The sequence below is a fragment of the Ornithodoros turicata genome, chromosome 3 (genome assembly GCF_037126465.1).
Source record: "Ornithodoros turicata isolate Travis chromosome 3, ASM3712646v1, whole genome shotgun sequence".
Taxonomy (NCBI): domain Eukaryota; kingdom Metazoa; phylum Arthropoda; class Arachnida; order Ixodida; family Argasidae; genus Ornithodoros; species Ornithodoros turicata.
This window is the reverse complement of record NC_088203.1, coordinates 47,198,054-47,215,927: the sequence shown is the minus strand read 5'-3', so window position 1 is coordinate 47,215,927 and position 17,874 is coordinate 47,198,054. Positions and strand designations below refer to the sequence as shown.

Below are 17,874 nucleotides of genomic sequence, written 5' to 3'. Positions count from 1 at the left end.
TATTTTACATGAATTCCGTGACGCTGCAGTTGTGACATACTCCAGAAGAAACAAGAGTCTCTTCTTCTTGGGGGGGGGGGGGGAGGACTCAGCCTGCGATGTTTGTAGACGAGAATCGAACAAACGGAACTTGAAACTTTCTCCAAGTTACTCTGACAAACTTACCGCCCCCCCCCCCCAAAAAAAAAAAAATCAGAAATGAACGAACTCCTCACGAAGTTACTGGAGTCCAAAAGCAAAGAGCTAAGTGAAAAGTTACTGAAAATAACCAAGCTGAGTAGTTTAGTTACAGTATCGAGTTACCCCCAACAACATGGAACTCATGAACAACTTGAAATCCGTATGACATGTGTCACAATCGTTCTACCCTCTTTAAGAAAATAGAAGAAAATATTTGTGAACCTTTGCTAATACAAGGGCAATATACATACAATTCGAGAACCAGTATGGCACATGTGGTGTGACTCGTACCTTTGTCTTCAAGAGAACTGTGAAAAATATTAATGTGTCAAGAAGATGCCTTTTCTTATACATTATCTTGCTCGCCATGAAGGCCTCTTATTATGGATACCCGAAGTCCTTTTAAAATAAAAACAACACAGCATACCAGATTGTATTCCTTTCAAGCAAACATAACAGCGCGATAAGTTCATAGTGTTGTAACCGAAGTGCAGGGTAGATTCTGAAAGTGTAAGACAACTTGAGGTCAGGGTTACACTGAGAAAAGTAGACCACACCACAAGGCGCACACGTTATTGAATAGAGACCAAATAGTTAAACTTACAGTTGTCAGCATTACATGACAAGATCCGCTAGAAAAATATTGACCATCATCACTGGCTCTGATGCAGAGATGTGGTGGTGGACACCTCAGTGATACCCCCATCAAGGCATTGAATCCTTTAAGGACGCTCTGGTAGCCCAGCATGACATTCTGAATAAAAGATCAGGATAGCTTTCATTCACTCACAATTTGAAACAAATTGATATATCGTCGATCATATTACGCAAACGGAGTAAAGTAGGATTATTTATTCATTTCGAAAGTTTTTTTTATATATTTTATTTAGAATAACTACAAAAACGAACCTTGAGCTGAAGACCTCCAGCATTCCAGTTTTGTAGGCACGCAGTCGTCCTGAGAAATGGTTATATTTCGTTTGATGTCAAATACACAATACAAACGATTCCACACTTTACTGAACCATATTTTCACCAAGACGTAGTCCATTATCCTAAAAGCAACACAAAAACCACAATGGATCACTGAAATCGAAACTATGTGATGCTGCGCTGCTAAGTTTCGAGGGAAGCCTTCCAGAACGGTGTCATTCATGTTGAAAAGCATCTATGAGTAACGTTTATTAATGCGAGGAATACCACAAGAAGAAATAGCACATACCCCTCGATGAGTCACTTTAAAATGTCGAAATTCCTCGAAAGTTTCGGGAGCACGACCGGACACACATTCTTTACTCACAGCGAGGGCGACGGGGACTCCGACAGTGCAAACACGGCTGGATGATCGAGGAACATCATTGGCCAGATTCGAAACTGTCGGTCACGTGATTGTAACATTCTGCGCGAGACAGTCTGGGAAGAGAAATCCGTTACCGCACCCCTGTCATGTAACTGATTATCGGGAAGTGATCACATCAGCATCGGGGAGCGATCCTATATTATTGTTTACATGACCAAAAGCAGACCAGACCGGGAAACGATCAGGGCACCGTCGGGGGATGATCTTATCTTCTCTTGCGCTCTACCTCCTCTGTTCCCACACTGCTGGGAACAAGTCGGACACTATCGCTTGTTCAGAAGCCGAGGCCCCCATTGCATTCATTGCATTCTTTTCCCGAGGGTTTGTGCTGCCTGGGTGTTAAGGCATTAACGCAAGTTTCCACTGCAAGACCGCCTTCCCGCATACCCGTTCCGCATAACAGCGGAGTGTCCGGCGGGACGGGTGACCGCGAATTCTGTGAACAGTTCTGACAAACCATCTTGATAGTAAACCATTGTCTCGCAAGTGTTTCGCAACATTTTGCTACAGGAATGCGATTGTTTATTGCCCAAAATTATGGGGAAAATGTTGCAAAACACTGCTTACAAAAAAACTCAGTTTTGATCTGCCTCTCAGTGTGTATTTCCATGTGGCTAGTAGGAAAGCGTTGTGTGGTGTCTTTCTATAAAAAGTGTATACAATTAAATGGGTGCATGTTTTTCTCTTCTCATGCATAATTTCTTGACCGTGCTAAATTTTCATATGCGCATGTTTATTCATGAAATCACAAAGAAATTGCGTTTTCGACATATGCAGTCAGACTATGGTACGAAATGCGTGACCATAACACCTTTGCATTTCAACTGACGCTCAATATAGAATATTTTGTTACCTCTCATTAGGATTACAATAAGAAATTCTTTTGACTTTCTGTAGTGAAAACACATTAGGAGCTGAATTTCTACGGAGTTTCTAGACACTCAACAAAAACACTACTTACTTTTATCTCGAGGCCTGTGCAAGATTAAGGTTTTCCGCGGGAAAGGCCCTCCCTTTTCGGTGGAAAAAGAAAACACATGGCCTTTCGTGGGCGCATCGATCAAGGCATGCCTCTCAAGGCGAGGCATGACTGTCGGCGGACTCACCTTATTTTGATCATGCACTCAGCGCGACGCGGTCATCTATCAATGTAAAATATCTCGCGTGGGCAGCGTCGGACGAATAAGCTGGATGCCGGACGGGATTGAGTGACGCCACAGGGCGTTAGAAGGAACCATGGGATGGCCTTCACTCATCTAGGTTGTGGTGTTGTCGCTGGTTCAGCAACTATTATAATTAGAAGAATTACAGTTAAAATATCTAGCTAAGCAGACACATCTATTAGATTTTTTTTTCACAAATAAACTGTGAGATGTCCTCCACAATGTCGGTTGTAGCAACGAATATCACAGCCTTGTGTTAGGCATGGGGTTTTCTCTGATGTGTTTCATATGCTCTTCAGCGATATGACAATTGGCTGTATGACTAGTAGCTGTGGTAACTGTCGTCGTTCTGTTCAGCTGTCAACTGTAACCCACAGAGGTGTCGATGTGTGCCATTCTTTGTAATTTTCTGGACAGTTCTGGATGACATCATCTCCCTAGTTTGCATGCTGAAAATGAAAACGTTTGCAAGATAACATTTTCGCGACATGGGTTTTTCCTTACAAATCTAATGAGTGTGGATGTGCGGATATGCTCAATATCCGCGTGGTTGGGAATACACCTGGCGCGAGCGGATGCTGATCTTACATGCGTGGGTACAGTGCGGGTGCGTATACTGTTAATGCTATCCGCGCACAGGTCGACCCAAGGTACAATTTCCACTACGCTGACGCGTCGCCACCTATGACTGATGGGGGCGATTTAACAGATCCGTGTGACGCTCAGTTCACTTAGCTGTCTTTACGTGTGGTATCTCCATAGGTTCGAAACGACAGCCACAGCACTGAGCTACGTGATCTTCAACGTTGCCAAACACCCAGATGTTCAAGAGAAGCTGCGTGCTGAAGTCCGTAAGGCTGTCGACGAATCGGTAAGCTTCCTTGGACTACCGCCAATATGTGCATGCATGTCACACAACGTAGGTGTGGATGTGCTACATAGGTACTATGTGCGATGCGCTGTTATGGTTACAAAGCGGTTATCCTTAAAGCTTGACGTACGGAGTCAGGTACCGCGCTTAATGTATTGCTTGAAATGCCTGTAGCGGCCGCTGGACAATGACGAGGATGGCCACGCGCCTGGAGCACCCGCTTCACAGTTCCACCGGCGGGGCCATAGAGATAGGCCACCGTCGTCACCTCTCCGTGGCATACCATCATCGCCGGTCGGGACTCATGTAGAGGAACTCCACCTCCTCTACATTTGGTGACCCGAATTTGGCTGTTGCGAAACTTGGGATGGTAAAAGGCCTAATTGTTTACCGAACTGAGGTGTTCGTAGTTCGGGGTCACCAAATGTAGAGGAGGTGGAGTTCCTTTACATGAGTCCCGACCGGCGATGATGGTATGCCACGGAGAGGCGATGACGGTGGCCTATCTCCATGACCGCGCCGGGGAAACTGAGGCAGGTGTTCCAGGTGCGTGGCCATCCTCGTCGATGTCCAGCAGCCGCTACAATGCCGATCAAAGGAACATGCGGCGGTCCCGTGGGGTGTATACCGTTTGATACCCTTAAAAATAACCTTTCAGGAATAAAAGAGTAAGTAGTTACTGTTAATAAACCTCAGAATATCCGCTTAAGAATGACGCACAAAAATAAACGCTGAAATATCCCCGTGTAAGTAAAAACTCTAAGGAAACCCGGTTAAGAATATATCGTTAAAAAAGAAATCGTTTCAGAATGCCCCAAAATTCACCCTACGGTTGTCACAGTCACGTGGTAAGGCCGCGCATGAAATGAACAATCAGCTGCTAGAAATAGTCCCGAAGTGGGCCAATTTCATTGGGCTCCTATGAGCTGAGTATACTTCGTACTTCGATACTTTGTACACGAAAAAACCGCTTTCCACTTGACCGTTACAGTAAAGCGAACTTAACACTGTCACACTTAATTCTTATCGATGGTTTGTCAAGCACACCCACACACACACACACACACACACAAAACAAAAAAAAAAAAACGCGAGACATGCATATAATGCATAGTCTTTGGACACTTGAAAAGAAAACGGGGTAGAGGGTTACACTGATACCCTACCCAGTGGACTGTCATGGCTGCAATGTTCTCTCTGTGTACGTGTTGTTACTACGTTTTCTGGGTGTATCGCGTTTGAAACCACTAAAAATAACCTTTCAAAAATAAAGGGTACATGAGTGGGTTTTCACTTTTGCCGACAAAGCATCGACGAGAAGTGTTGCAGTGTTGAGGGCTCGTTCTTTCGCGAGTGTATGTTCGCTTTACACTGACGTTCAAGTGAAATACGCTTGTTTCACCTGCGAAGTATCGAAGTACGATATACGATATATACTCACCGTGGGAGTCCAATTAAATTCACCATCTTTTGGACTATTTGTCGAAGCGGATATTCTATTTCACTCACGGGAGGGTTACACTAATAAATCTTTAAGAATAAATTATTTAAGAAAAACTCTTTCAAAAAACCTTTGTTTCACAATAAACCGCGTAAAATTTCCCGTAAGGAACCAGCCGCACAAAAATCGCCCCCAAAAACACAATCGCTCAAGAATCGAGAATCAAAAATATGTCGTTGGAAAACGTACCGTTAAAAATGAACTGTTTAAAATATATCCTTAAAAATAAACTGTTTCAAGATATATCCTGTAGTCGCGAAGTGATAGTATGTATCTCAACGCAGAGGATAACGGCACGATGTTGCTTAAATTCGTGGTTTTGCCGTTGTTAGCACTCACCTCCTACCACCTATGTCTGGACTGTCATGGCTGCAATGTTTTTCTTTTTTCCTCTGTGTATGTGTTGTTGCTACGTTTTTCTTTCCTAGTGCACAAAAGCTATGCATTGTATGCAGGATTCGCGTTATTTCGCTTGACAAAGCATCGATAGGAAGTGTCACAGTATTGAGTGCCCGTTCCTTCGTGCATATGTCCTGGGTTTGCTTTACTCTGATGTTCAAGTGGAGCACGGTTGTTTCGTGCATGTAGTATCGAAGTACGCAGTATACTGGTGCCCGTAGAAGCAAGTCCAAGGATAATTTCTCGAAGCGGATGGCCTATTTAGGGGGTTACACTAATAAATCTTTAAGAATAAGTCCTTTAAGAAAAGCTCTTTCAAAATACATTGTTTTACACTAAACCGCGTAAAATTCCCCGATAAGGAATCAACCGCGCAAAAATCCAGGACCAAAAAACAATCGCTCAAGAATCCACCATGGAAATATATTGTTGCCAAATATATCGTCACTAATCAACTGTTTAAAAATATATAGTTACAAATAAAGTGTTTCAAAATATATGCTGTAGTCCAACACCAGAACGGAGTGATAGATGTGTATCTCTACACGGAGGATAGGAGCAAGACGTAGCTTATATTGGTGGTTTTTGCCCTTGTTAACGTTCACCCTCTATCTAATGGTCTTTCACGTCTGCCGTATTTGTCCTCTGTGTGTTGTAGCTATGATTTTCCTTTCTAATGTAGAAAAGCCTATGCATTATATGCATGTCCCACGTTATTTCGCTTGAAAAAGCATCGGCGGGAACTGTGGCAGTGCTGAGCGCCCGTTCGTTCTTGCGTGTGCTCTGAGTTCGCTTTACACTGATGTTCAAGTGAAGGGGGTTAAACTAACGAACCTCGAAGAATAAATGGGACGTACTCGAAATCCACCATTAAGAATAAACTGCTTAAGAATAAACCACTTCAAAAATACATGGTCAAAAATAAATCGGGAAGAATACACCGGTTAAAATATCCGGTTAAGTTAAATATCACCGGTTAAGAATCCACCATTAAAAACAAACTGTTTCAAAATCCCCCCGTCAACCAGCACGGAGGCGCATTGATTGTATTCTGCGTCGGGTTAGATCAGGTTATGTTATGTTAGCTTAGTTTAGTTTGAGTTAGTTTAGGCTGGCTTGGCCTTGTGAGGTTAGTTCGTCTCTTGCTTGCAGTTTACCATGCTTTGGGCGGTGCGGGCATAAGACTGAGAGCCGGTTTCACCTCACTTTTTAAAGATATATTTTTAAGCGTTGGTTTTTTAAAGATTTATTATTAACAGTGGATAGTTACGCCGTTCATTTTAACCGTTGGTATATTTAAGCGTATATTCTGGACGATTTACTTTTAACGGTGGATACTTACGCGTTTATTTCTGAGCGTTTATTTTTAACGGTTTCAAATAGGCTACACCCGAATAAATCCCTTAAGAAAAACTCTTGCAAAAAACATTGTTTCACAATAAACCGTGTAAAATTCCCCGATAAGGTATCAATCGCACAAAAATTCCCGCCCAAAAAACAATCGTTCAAGAATCGACAATGAAAAATATATCGTTAAACATGAACCGTTTAAAAATATATCCTTTGAAATAAACTGTTTCATAATATACCTGTAGTCGAATAAGACAGTAGAGTAATACTTATGCGTGTCAACACAGAGGATAGCGGCACAATGTAGCTTACATTGGTGGCTTTGCCGTTCTTAGCACCCAACCCTTACCTATGTCTGGACTGCCATGGCTGCCATGTTTCTGTCTGTGTATGTGTTGTTGCTATGTTTCCTTTTCTTGAGCAGAAAGGCTATGCATTATATGCATGTCTCGCGTTATTTCCCTTGACAAAGCATTGGTAGCATCGTTTCCTGCATGTGTCCTGAGTTCACTTTACTCGGACGTTCAAGTGGAGCACGATTATTTCATTTATTTATTTATTTATTTATTTACTCCTCAAGGCCCGAAGGCATTACAGAGGGGAGTGGGTTATTACACACAAACACAATATACAAAGGAAATAAATACAGGTCAGTATAAACACAACAGTACACAAAATACCAAGCAATTAGATAAATAACACTAATATAAGTCACGTAAGTCACAATAAGCCACATAAATAGCAAAATGTAACATTGTTATGCAGTACACCATATATATCACAACTCCAGTAAAGTAATTAGAGCAGCATTGGACTTTGAATGGTCATATATGTCAGTGATGTTACCTGGAAGGCGGTTCCACTCTTTCGATGTACGGGGAATGAAAGAATGAGAACAGGCAGATGTTTGGCAGGGAGCAATGCCAACTTTGAAAGTGAACATATTCGACACAAGTGTGTCTGGTTGGGTGAGAACTATGATAGTAACGAAAATCTCCAACCAAGTTACAGGACGGGGATACCCGACGTTTCGGAGCCAGCTCGGCTTCTTCCTCAGGGGTGACTGTAGTGGCCGTTGGCAGCAGCGTTCTTGCCGTGGTTCGAATTTCGTGATTAGCCGGATTGTTTTTCAGTCACGTGACGGAGGCCGCTGACGTATACGCTGGGTAACGCTCCAACAGATCGGTTAAGGTTTCCAGGTGTGGATTGTATATGCCAGGACTCTACAAACATTCTTTTGATCTGATTAACTTCAAGGTCGATGATGCAGGCGTTTTGAAAGTCCATAGGATGGTCCCGAACTTGACAATGTTCAGCGAGAGCGCTTCGTTTAATGTCCGACTTCCGTACATCATTCTTATGTTGCCGTAGCCTTTCGGGGAAGTTCTTTGTCTCGCCGATATACGATGCGTTGCATTTGGTGCATGGAATTTTATAGACTACACCTTGCGCTTTTTCTTTCGGTGGGCGATCTTTCGGCCGCGGTATATAGTGTCCGATTGTTGAGACGGGTTTGTGAGACACACGTATTCCTTCCCTCGCTAGTATACGTGTCAGAGACTCGCTGATTCCCTTCACATATGGCATGGTGATTCGTCTAGTCTGACAGGGCTGGTCGTCAGTTGGACGTGGTCGGTTTCGGAGACCGCGAGCTTGACGACGGGCGACTCTCTGAACAGAGCCACTTGTGTATCCGTTCTTTTTTAAATCGGAGGTGATTGCTGCTTCTTTCTTTCCTCCTGTCTTTCTCCGACAAACAGATCTTCTTAGCTCTCGAAAAAAGGGAAGAAACCACCGAAGCCTTGTGACACGTTGGGTGATTGGAATCAAACCTTAGATATCGTCCCGTATGAGTGGGCTTCCTGTACACGGTGAACTTTAGGTCACTTCCCTCTCTCTTTACGAGTACATCGAGAAAAGGCAAAGCGTTGTCCCTCTCGAGTTCCACGGTAAACTGGATGGATGGCTCGATGCGGTTTAGGCGTGCCAAAAATTCGTCAACATCGGAATTCTTCAAGATACAGAAACAATCGTCTACGTACCGTAAGAATGTTTTCGGTTTAATTTCGGGGGATTGCAGGGCCCTTTCTTCAATTGATTCCATCACCAAGTTCGCTGCGGTTACCGAAATTGACGCACCCATTGCTGTTCCGGTAGTCTGCTTGTAGTACTCTCCGTTGAATGAGAAGTACGTTCCGCTGAGGCAGAAATCTAGGAGGCGGCACACTTCGTGAACGCTGAGGTTGGTTCTGGTCGACAGGTCGTTGTCCCTCTCAAGTGCCATCCTGGCCACGCTGCCAGGATGGCATCCTATCGACTTTCAAAACGCCTGCATCATCGACCTTGAAGTTAATCAGATCAAAAGAATGTTTGTAGAGTCCTGGCATATACAATCCACGCCTGGAAACCTTAACCGATCTGTTGGAGCGTTACCCAGCGTATACGTCAGCGGCCTCCGTCACGTGACTGAAAAACAATCCGGCGAATCACGAAATTCGAACCACGGCAAGAACGCTGCTGCCAACGGCCACTACAGTCACCCCTGAGTAAGGAGCCGAGCTGGCTCCGAAACGTCGGGTATCCCCGTCCTGTAACTTGGTTGGAGATTTTCGTTACTATCAATGCCAACTTTGTGCTGATGATCTAAGCGAGATGAAACATAGAAAGGAGGCGGTAACAACTGAGCGCGTAGCGCAGGAATATGATGGTAAACTTTGTGAAATAATGATAGACGAGCAAGTTTACGCCGAGAGGCTAGCGACGGAAGTGATAATGACTCTTTCATAAGGGTGACACTAGCAGCACGGCAATAGTTGTGGGTAATGAAACGTGCGGCATTATTTTGTATGAGCTCGATTGAATTGATCAAAGAAGGGGTCCCATATGGACGCAGCGTATTCTAGTTTAGGCCGGACTAGTGTTTTATAAAGTAACAGTTTTAGTGGACGAGGAGCTGCGGAAAAATTCCGTCGCAAGTAGCCTAAAGTAGGTTAGCGTTGTTCATAACGGAATTAATATGGAGCGACCAGGTAAGAGAGGAAGTAATGTGGACACCAAGATACTTATATGACGAAACATGATCAAGGGCGGTGTTGTACAAGCAATACGATGGAACAGGAGTATGTGTACGAGATACGCGCAGCAACTTGCATTTGTCAACATTTAAATCCATCTTCCACGAGTTACACCAATCCATATTTTTTGTTAGATCGCGCTGTAGCATGCTAACGTCATTGTCGCATGTTACTTCCCAAAAAATGACACAATCGTCGGCGAACAGATGAATATCATAAGAGACATGGGTAGGAGGGGCCCTAGGACGGAACCCTGGGGAACGCCAGAGTGAACTGCAGAAAGAGGAGAGCCATGATTGTTAGCATAAACGAACTGCGAACGGTTAGAAAGAAAATGTTCCAGCCATGTTAAAAGATTCGTGTCAATATTTAATTTGCTCAAATAAGCAACAGAAATTTGTGGCACACCTTCTCGAGCGCTTTGGACATATCTAGAAAAATACGATCAGCACAGGAGCGACGGTCTAATATGAGGTGTAATTTGTGAGTAAATGAAAGAAGCTGCGTTTTGCAAGAGAAGGTCTTGCGGAAGCCATGCTGTGTAGATGAAAAGAAGGAGTTATTTTCGAAGTATCGAAGTACGTAGTATACTTATGTCCATAGAAGCCCAATGAAATTGACCGACATCGGGTCAATTTCAAGAGCGGATTGTCCATTTTGCTCTCGGCCATGCCACGTAACTGTAGCAACCGTAGGGTGGATGTGGGGGATTCTGAAACGATTTATTTTTAACGATATATCCTTAAGGCGTTGATTCCTTATCGTTTTTATTTACGCGGGAATATTTCAGCGATTATTTTTGCGCGTTGATTTTTAAGCATATGTTATGGGAGACTTATTCTTAACCGTGGCTAATTAGGAGTTTGTTTTTGAAACGTTATTTTTAAAGGTTTTAAACGGGATACATCCCAAGTGAAGTACGCTTGCTTCGCGTACTAAATATGGAAGTCCGATGTACGAAGTATACTCATGGCAGGAGTCCAATTAAATTAATCGATTTTGGACACTTTGTCGAAGAGGATTGCTTATTTCACTCGCGGCCATACCACGTGACTGTAGCAACCTTATGGTTGATTTTGGGGGGATTCTGAAGCGATTTATTTTTAACGACATATTCTTAACCGGGGATTCCTTAGCGTTCTTATTTACACGGGGATATTCCATGAGCAGCCACTGTTAAAAATACATCTCCCTGAATATACGCTTAAAAATCAACGCACAAAAATAATCGCTTAAATATCCCCGTGTAAATACAAACGCTAAGGAATCCACGGTTAAGAATATATCGCTAAAAATAAATCGTTACAGAATCCCCCAAGTCTCCCCTACGGTTGCAACAGTCACGTGGTATGGCCGCGAGTGAAATACACAATCCACTGCGAGAAATAGTCCCAAAGTCGGCCAATTTCATTGGGGTTCTATGGACGTGAGAATACTTCGTACTTCGACACTTACTACACGAAACAACCGTGCTCCACTTCAACGTTCGAGTAAAGCGAACTCAGGACGCATGCACGAACGAGCGGGTACTCATCACTGTGACACTTCCTATCGATGCTTTGTCAAGCGAAATAATGCGAGACATGCATATAATGCATAGCCTTTCTACAAACACAAAAAAGAAAACGTAGCAACAACACAGAAAGAACATGGCAGCCATGACAGTCCAGTAGGTGGAAGTGCGGGCTAACAACAGCAAAATCACCGATATAAGCAACATCGTACCGCCAGCCTCTGTGTTGAGATACATAAGTATTTATTTCAAGCAGGCTCCGCTGTCGTAGTCGACTACAGGATATATTTTGAAACAGTTTATTTTTAAGGGTATATGTTTAAACAGCTCATTTTTAACGATATATTTTGCAACGGTATATTTTTAATTGAGCACTTTTTAGCGCTTGTTCTTGGTCGGGGATTTTTGCGCGGTTGACTCCTTATCGGGGAATTTTACGCGGTTTATTGTAAAACAATGCGTTTCGAGAGAGTTTTTCTTAAAAGATTTATTCTTCAAGATTTCTTTGGAACCCCCTTTTTACTTACACGGGGATATTTCAGCAATTATGTTTTGCGTTGATGTTCAAGCGTATAATATTGGAGAGTTGCTTTTGTGGCTACTTACGCGTTTATTTTTGAAAGGTTATTTTTAGTGGTTTCAAACGGGATACACCCAGAAAACGTAATAACAACACAACCACAGAAAAAACATAGCAGCCATGACAGTCCACTGGGTAGGGAGTGAGTGCTAACAACGGCAAAACACCAAGGTAAGCTACATCGTAGCGCTATCCTCTGCGTTGAGATACATAAGTATTACTCCGTTGTCGTATTCGACTGCAGGATATATTTTGAAACAGTTTATTTTTGACGATATATTTTGTAACGCTATATTCTTCATTGTTATATTGATATTGTGATATGATATTGTGATCTTGAGCGATTGTTTTTTGGGCGGGCATTTTTGCGCGGTTGATTCCTTATCGAAAAATTTTACGCGGTTTATTGTGAAACAATGTTTTTGAAAGAGGTTTTCTTAAAGAATCTATTCTTAAAGTTTTATTAGTGTAACCCCCGTCCAGGGTATGTACCTTAAAAGTTAAGTCTGAAGTCGGTCGGCGTTATTGCGAATATCGACTTTTGTTACCTGGACACCGTGCCCGTTACAGGATCGTTTTCCTTCGTCCTATTGGAAGTCCTTCCTGGGGTTTTGCGATTAACGTGCATGGACGGTCGCAAGACAATAATTTCCAATAACTAAATAGCTTGAGCCAAAATCATACTTGTGAGCTGGTCGCCCTGACGCTGATCAATCACCTGGACACGAGATCAGAACAAGAGGGCGTCTGGTGCTTATATGAGCTGTTCTCGGTTCTGCTCCACTGCTGCAGCATTTTCTTATCGCATAGCTCTGGCACAGGCATCTATCAACTGTCTTCCAATCGATACGGATCCCAGGTTCTTGTGCATATCATTACACCTGTAGCATATCGTCAGCATCGACAATGAGGAAGATAGCGCAGAGGGCGTGACCTATAGCAACGTAGACGATCCCGTCGAATAAACCAGTTATTGTTGTCACTCGGGCCCTTCACTTCATCCCTCTCGGGCTCCTACATATTTGGTGACCCGGAACACCCGCCGATGTTCGGCACGAGCCCGCCTTCTCTAAAACGGAGAAGCCCCGCACATACTGCGCCCGCTGGATGAACTCCTTCGCTGCGTCCGCCACGGTGCGCGTAATCTGTCGTGGACCAAACCAGCCCGCCAGGCTTTCCAGGGTATCAAGACCAGTCTTTCCAACGCAACACTGCTTCACCACCCTAAGCACGAAGCCAAACAGTTCTAATGGTCGACGCCTCAGGAGTTGCAGTCGGCGCCGTTCTCCAGCAGAAAATCGATGACATCTGGTGCCCCATAGCGTTTTTCTCGAAGGCCCTCAAACCGGAAGAGGTCAAATACAGCATCTTCGGGAAAGAGCTCCTGGCAGCGTACCTGGCCGTACGCCATTTTCGTTTCTTTCTCGAACTACCCGCTACTCCCGCGGGAAACGCGCCGTCTAGCTTTCCTTTCGGAGTTCTGCACCAACATCGTGCATGTGAAGGGCTCAGACAATAATCCTGCGGACGCACTCAGCCGCATCGACGCCATACACGGCACGACTTGTCCCTCCGAGGATATTATTCGAGAGCAGCAAGAGGACATCGAGCTCCAAAGCCTCCGGCAGCCTTCCTCCTCTCTATGCTTTGAAGATTTCGAAATTCGAGGTTCCTCCCTCCGTATCACGTGCGACACATCTACAGGCCGACAACGACCATTCGTGCCCTTGTCACTCAGAAGAACTGTCTTCGAGCCGTTGCACCGCCTCTCGCACCCAGGAATTCGCGCCTCACAAAAGCTTGTTGCTGAGCGTTTCGTATGGTCAAAACATGCACGCGGACATACGAGCCTGGGTTGCTTCCTGTCCTGCTTGCCAGAGTCTTTCGCCACACCACAGCTCCCGTAGGACGTTTCGCCCCTCCCGACGCACGTTTCGACGTGGTGCACTTGGACATTGTCGGGCCACTGCCGCCTTTACACTTGAGACGCCGTGACCAATTCGTGGGGAATGTGATGCGGACGGTTGGAGGGTACACGGGTATCCGTGGGACGAATCTGAGCGAAGGTATGGCGCAGGCGTTCAATGTATTCGGGCGCGGCTGTGGAGGGCTGAGCTGACGGATGGAAGAATTCGCTCGGAAGTCGAAGCGTGGTGCCAAATACAAGCTCAGCACTGCTGCACGAGAGGTCTTGCTTGACCGCAGAATGGACTCCGAGGAGGACGATGTCAAACCAGTTGGTAGGGTCTGCGTGAGCCATGATGGCTGCCTTGAGCTGCCTGTGTAACCGTTCTACAAGGTAGGAGGTAGGCGGTTGTGCGGCTGCGAGATGTTCCCAAGAGCGTCGTGAGGGCGGCGAAAAGGTGCGCTTCCAATTGACGGCCTGTGTCGGTGACTATTTTAGATGGGATACCAAACCGAGAGATCCACGATGAAAGGAAGGTGGAATCGACCGTTCGCGCTGAGGCATCAGGCATTGGTGTGGCTTCACACCCTTTCCTACAAAAGGGATAGTCACTTGTCCGACCGTATTCACTTCTTCTCAAGATGTGCAAGAATTGGGCCAGAGGAGACAGCATGTGCTTTCACACAAGTGGTTTTGACTCTATAATTTTAATGACAGTCCGCAAAGTCAAAGAGAGTTGGCTGTAGGAGATGGGCTGCGTTTACGACGTATACGTCATACCAGCGATGCGCTATTGTTGGCCATTTGACAATGTTCTCTGCATCGTGGTTTTAAACTCTGAGAGCCCTGCCCTGTAGAATACCCCAATAGCGCTGTCATATCGGTGCAGTGCTTCCGGTGTTCACATCAACCTTCTTGTCACCTGTGATAGACGACGCAGTGCATTTGTTGGTGGCCATTGATGATTGGGGCTTCCACGGCAATGCAACGACGTATCTGTTGTTGGCGAACCGGATTGAACTTTCGAAAGCTTCGATGAGAGGGTGGTGAACTTGATCACCTCGCTTGTCGCTGCGGATACCGATGCTATCAAGACTCCGTATCCGGTCGATCATGCCGTTTACCTCCTGATGGTGCACTGGGTCTACGTGCAGCACGATGACATTGTTACAACTATCTGTTCGTACACTGTTGATAGCGCGCTGCGGCCCCTGCAACGTCCATCCCAGAGTTTTTTATATAGCTTGCACGTCCTCTGTAAGCTTGCGTAAATTCCCAGTGCGGAACTGTCAGTAGTAGTCAGCCCCGATGAGGATTTCAATCGGCTGTCCTGAACTGAGCGATGTGCCATCCATGTCTAACCCGCAGCGTTCCGTCTGGTTCTGTATGTCTTCTGAAGGGACCTCGATAGCCTGAGCACGGATTTACTCAACGACAAGGGCTAAGATGGTCTGACATTCGTCGGCAAACTGGCTTCTCGGCTGTCCCTATTGAAAAATCCTACAGGAATTCTCACAAGAAACATCTCACAGAATCCTAAGATAAATTATATGGGGTTATTGCCCAAGTTCTTACAGGTTTTCCCATAGAATTTCTCACCGGATCTCTATGAGATCTGATAAAGTTTCTCTTAGGGGTTTCTCATAGACATTCTTTTAGCTTGTTTCTCACAAGACTCAGTTCAAATGTTCTTATAAGATTTGCAGGAGACAGTAAAGAAATGATGTTCTACACCAAGTGAGAATCTGTGCAATCTGTTCACCCTTAATTTAAATCGTTAAAAAAATCGCATGTGCAGAACAAAAGAACTCAGCCTTGTAGCCTTCGGTGGATATGAGGGCCTCTAATTAAGATATCGTACATTACGATGCTACATATGCCCTTGTTTGGAAAAGCAGGCAAAGCATGTGCGTGTGGAAATTGGATGAAGGAGCACACATTTTAGAAAACAGGCATATGGTGCAATAAAAATAATAATCTAGGCCAGAAAACCCCAATTGTGATACACCCGCTCAGTTCAGTCGGAGTATTAATTTATACTCGCAGGTGTGACTACTATGCGGGATAAGCTGTTTTAGTTATGATAAGGTATATCGCTGTGATGAGATCATTATTGCGAGTCATATAGAATTTCAATATGAGAATAACGAACGGTGCTTTAATTTTCATGCTCTTTTTATGGACCTAACACATTCTGCTTTATGCACGTTCCGTAGTCTGCGCCTTCTGTTCCAAACGTAAGACCGTAAACACATCTGCATGGTGTTTATACGGTCTTACGTTTGGTACAGAATGTTCAGCATGCAGAAGGTTCGGAAAGCAGAATTCTTAAGTCCGTAATAACAGAAAAAAATCGTCTACAAATAAAGATGCATAGTAGTCATGCATCCAGAGTAGTCATGCATTTTGGGTCACCATACAAACACGATTGTCTAAGGGCATAAAGCATAATTTGACTTGCAGAGCAAGAAAGTTGTGAAAAAGATGCAATACAAATACACAATCGAGCAAGACCTAAACAAATACAGCATAAATTCTTAAAAACCATGCACAGCACATAAATTGCAAGACGAGAAATGGCATTCTGTATAATTCGTAAGTGTTTATAGTACTTTCCTCATCTCCCACCCCTACAAAAAATGAAGAGGCGTGGAGGATACTACAACTAGTAAACAAATACGATATTTGATGGTTTGCTGGGGGAGATATAATTTTCTCTAGCGGGAGATCAACAATATTCTAAATACACAATTTTGGAAGCTTCAGTACAGTACTTCCGATATCAGCGTACGCTTACCGTTACTTTATATACCTCAATCATTTTAAAATTTTGGACGTTAGATCGAACACCTCACGCAAACAGTAACATGAAACTGACTACGTACAGTTGATGCGATGCATGGACGGATTTGGCGACCAGTCGAAACAATGGGAGGAACTGGTCTACTGAAATAAATTTTCGCACTTCAAAACACGAGGTATGGGTATATTTTTTTCAGTCGTAATAAGATCACTCTCGGTTTCTGCACAAAAGTAGATAAAGCTGTAAACCTCTGCAAGACGCTTGTACTCAATTACAATGCAATGCCCTCTAGAAATGCGTACTCCTGAGGAGCAGTCACCACGTTGAATGATATAACTGAGTATACCCCCACGCATTTTTACTTCTGCCCGGCTCCAGCCACGCTGCCGTCCTCAGCATACCAAAACGACAGTTTAATGTTATTGTTGGGGCCTTCCTATGTTGTTGTCCCAGATTCCGTGATAAACTTGCGTGAAGTATCGCTTCCATGCCGTCTTCGATGTAGTTTACGCGGACCCATATTGAGTATTCGCAGCAGACTCCTGCACCGTTCACTACATGTGTATGAATTGCGGCGCCAAACGGTCAAACCACGAACGCCACGGTCCACTAGATCATCTTTCGTTTAGGCACGGCTCCAGTCTGAGAGAGTGAAACACAGTAGAGAGTACTAGTGCTACTAGTAGAGAGAGAAACACGGCGCCAGTTTGTCACGTGACTCAGATGGGGTTGCTGTGAGAAATCTATGAGAAAGAGTTCCCTTACAGATCTTAGAAGCCGTGAGAGATCTTACAGAGGTCTGCATCTCTTCTTACAAAAACCATCCTTGAAATTTCTCTTAAGATGCACCATCAGAATTTCATTTAAAGGATTTTGTGTGAGAAAATATATTCTCTGTAAGAATGTCTGTAGAAATCCACATCCTCTGTGAGAATTCCTAAAAGAAAGCTCTAAGCTTGTAAGAAAGTTTGTAGGATTTTTCAATAGGGTGATCAGTTCTGAAGCTTGCTGTCCTCCAAGGCTGCATTTCTGGGCGTCTTGTTTCCACCCAAAGGTAGCATTAAGAACATTGCGTCCTGATCACATGAAACATGAATGTCCCCTTGACATGTGTGGTGGTCGAACTCCTCCGAGGGCGTTCGCGTAAGGCGGAGGGGGCCTCAGGAATGCATCA

At 44.3% G+C, this 17,874-nt stretch overlaps 1 protein-coding gene across 2 annotated transcripts in view; it reads left to right on the top strand.

The window, feature by feature from the left end:
- The window catches only part of LOC135388456 (cytochrome P450 3A8-like), a 93,311-nt gene that overhangs the window by 61,323 nt on the left and 14,114 nt on the right, over positions 1-17,874 (top strand). For both annotated transcript variants that reach the window (XM_064618030.1, XM_064618031.1), the window contains exon 10: positions 3,466-3,574. In XM_064618030.1, coding sequence (XP_064474100.1) covers positions 3,466-3,574 — 109 coding nt within the window. The remainder of the gene's footprint in view (positions 1-3,465; positions 3,575-17,874) is intronic.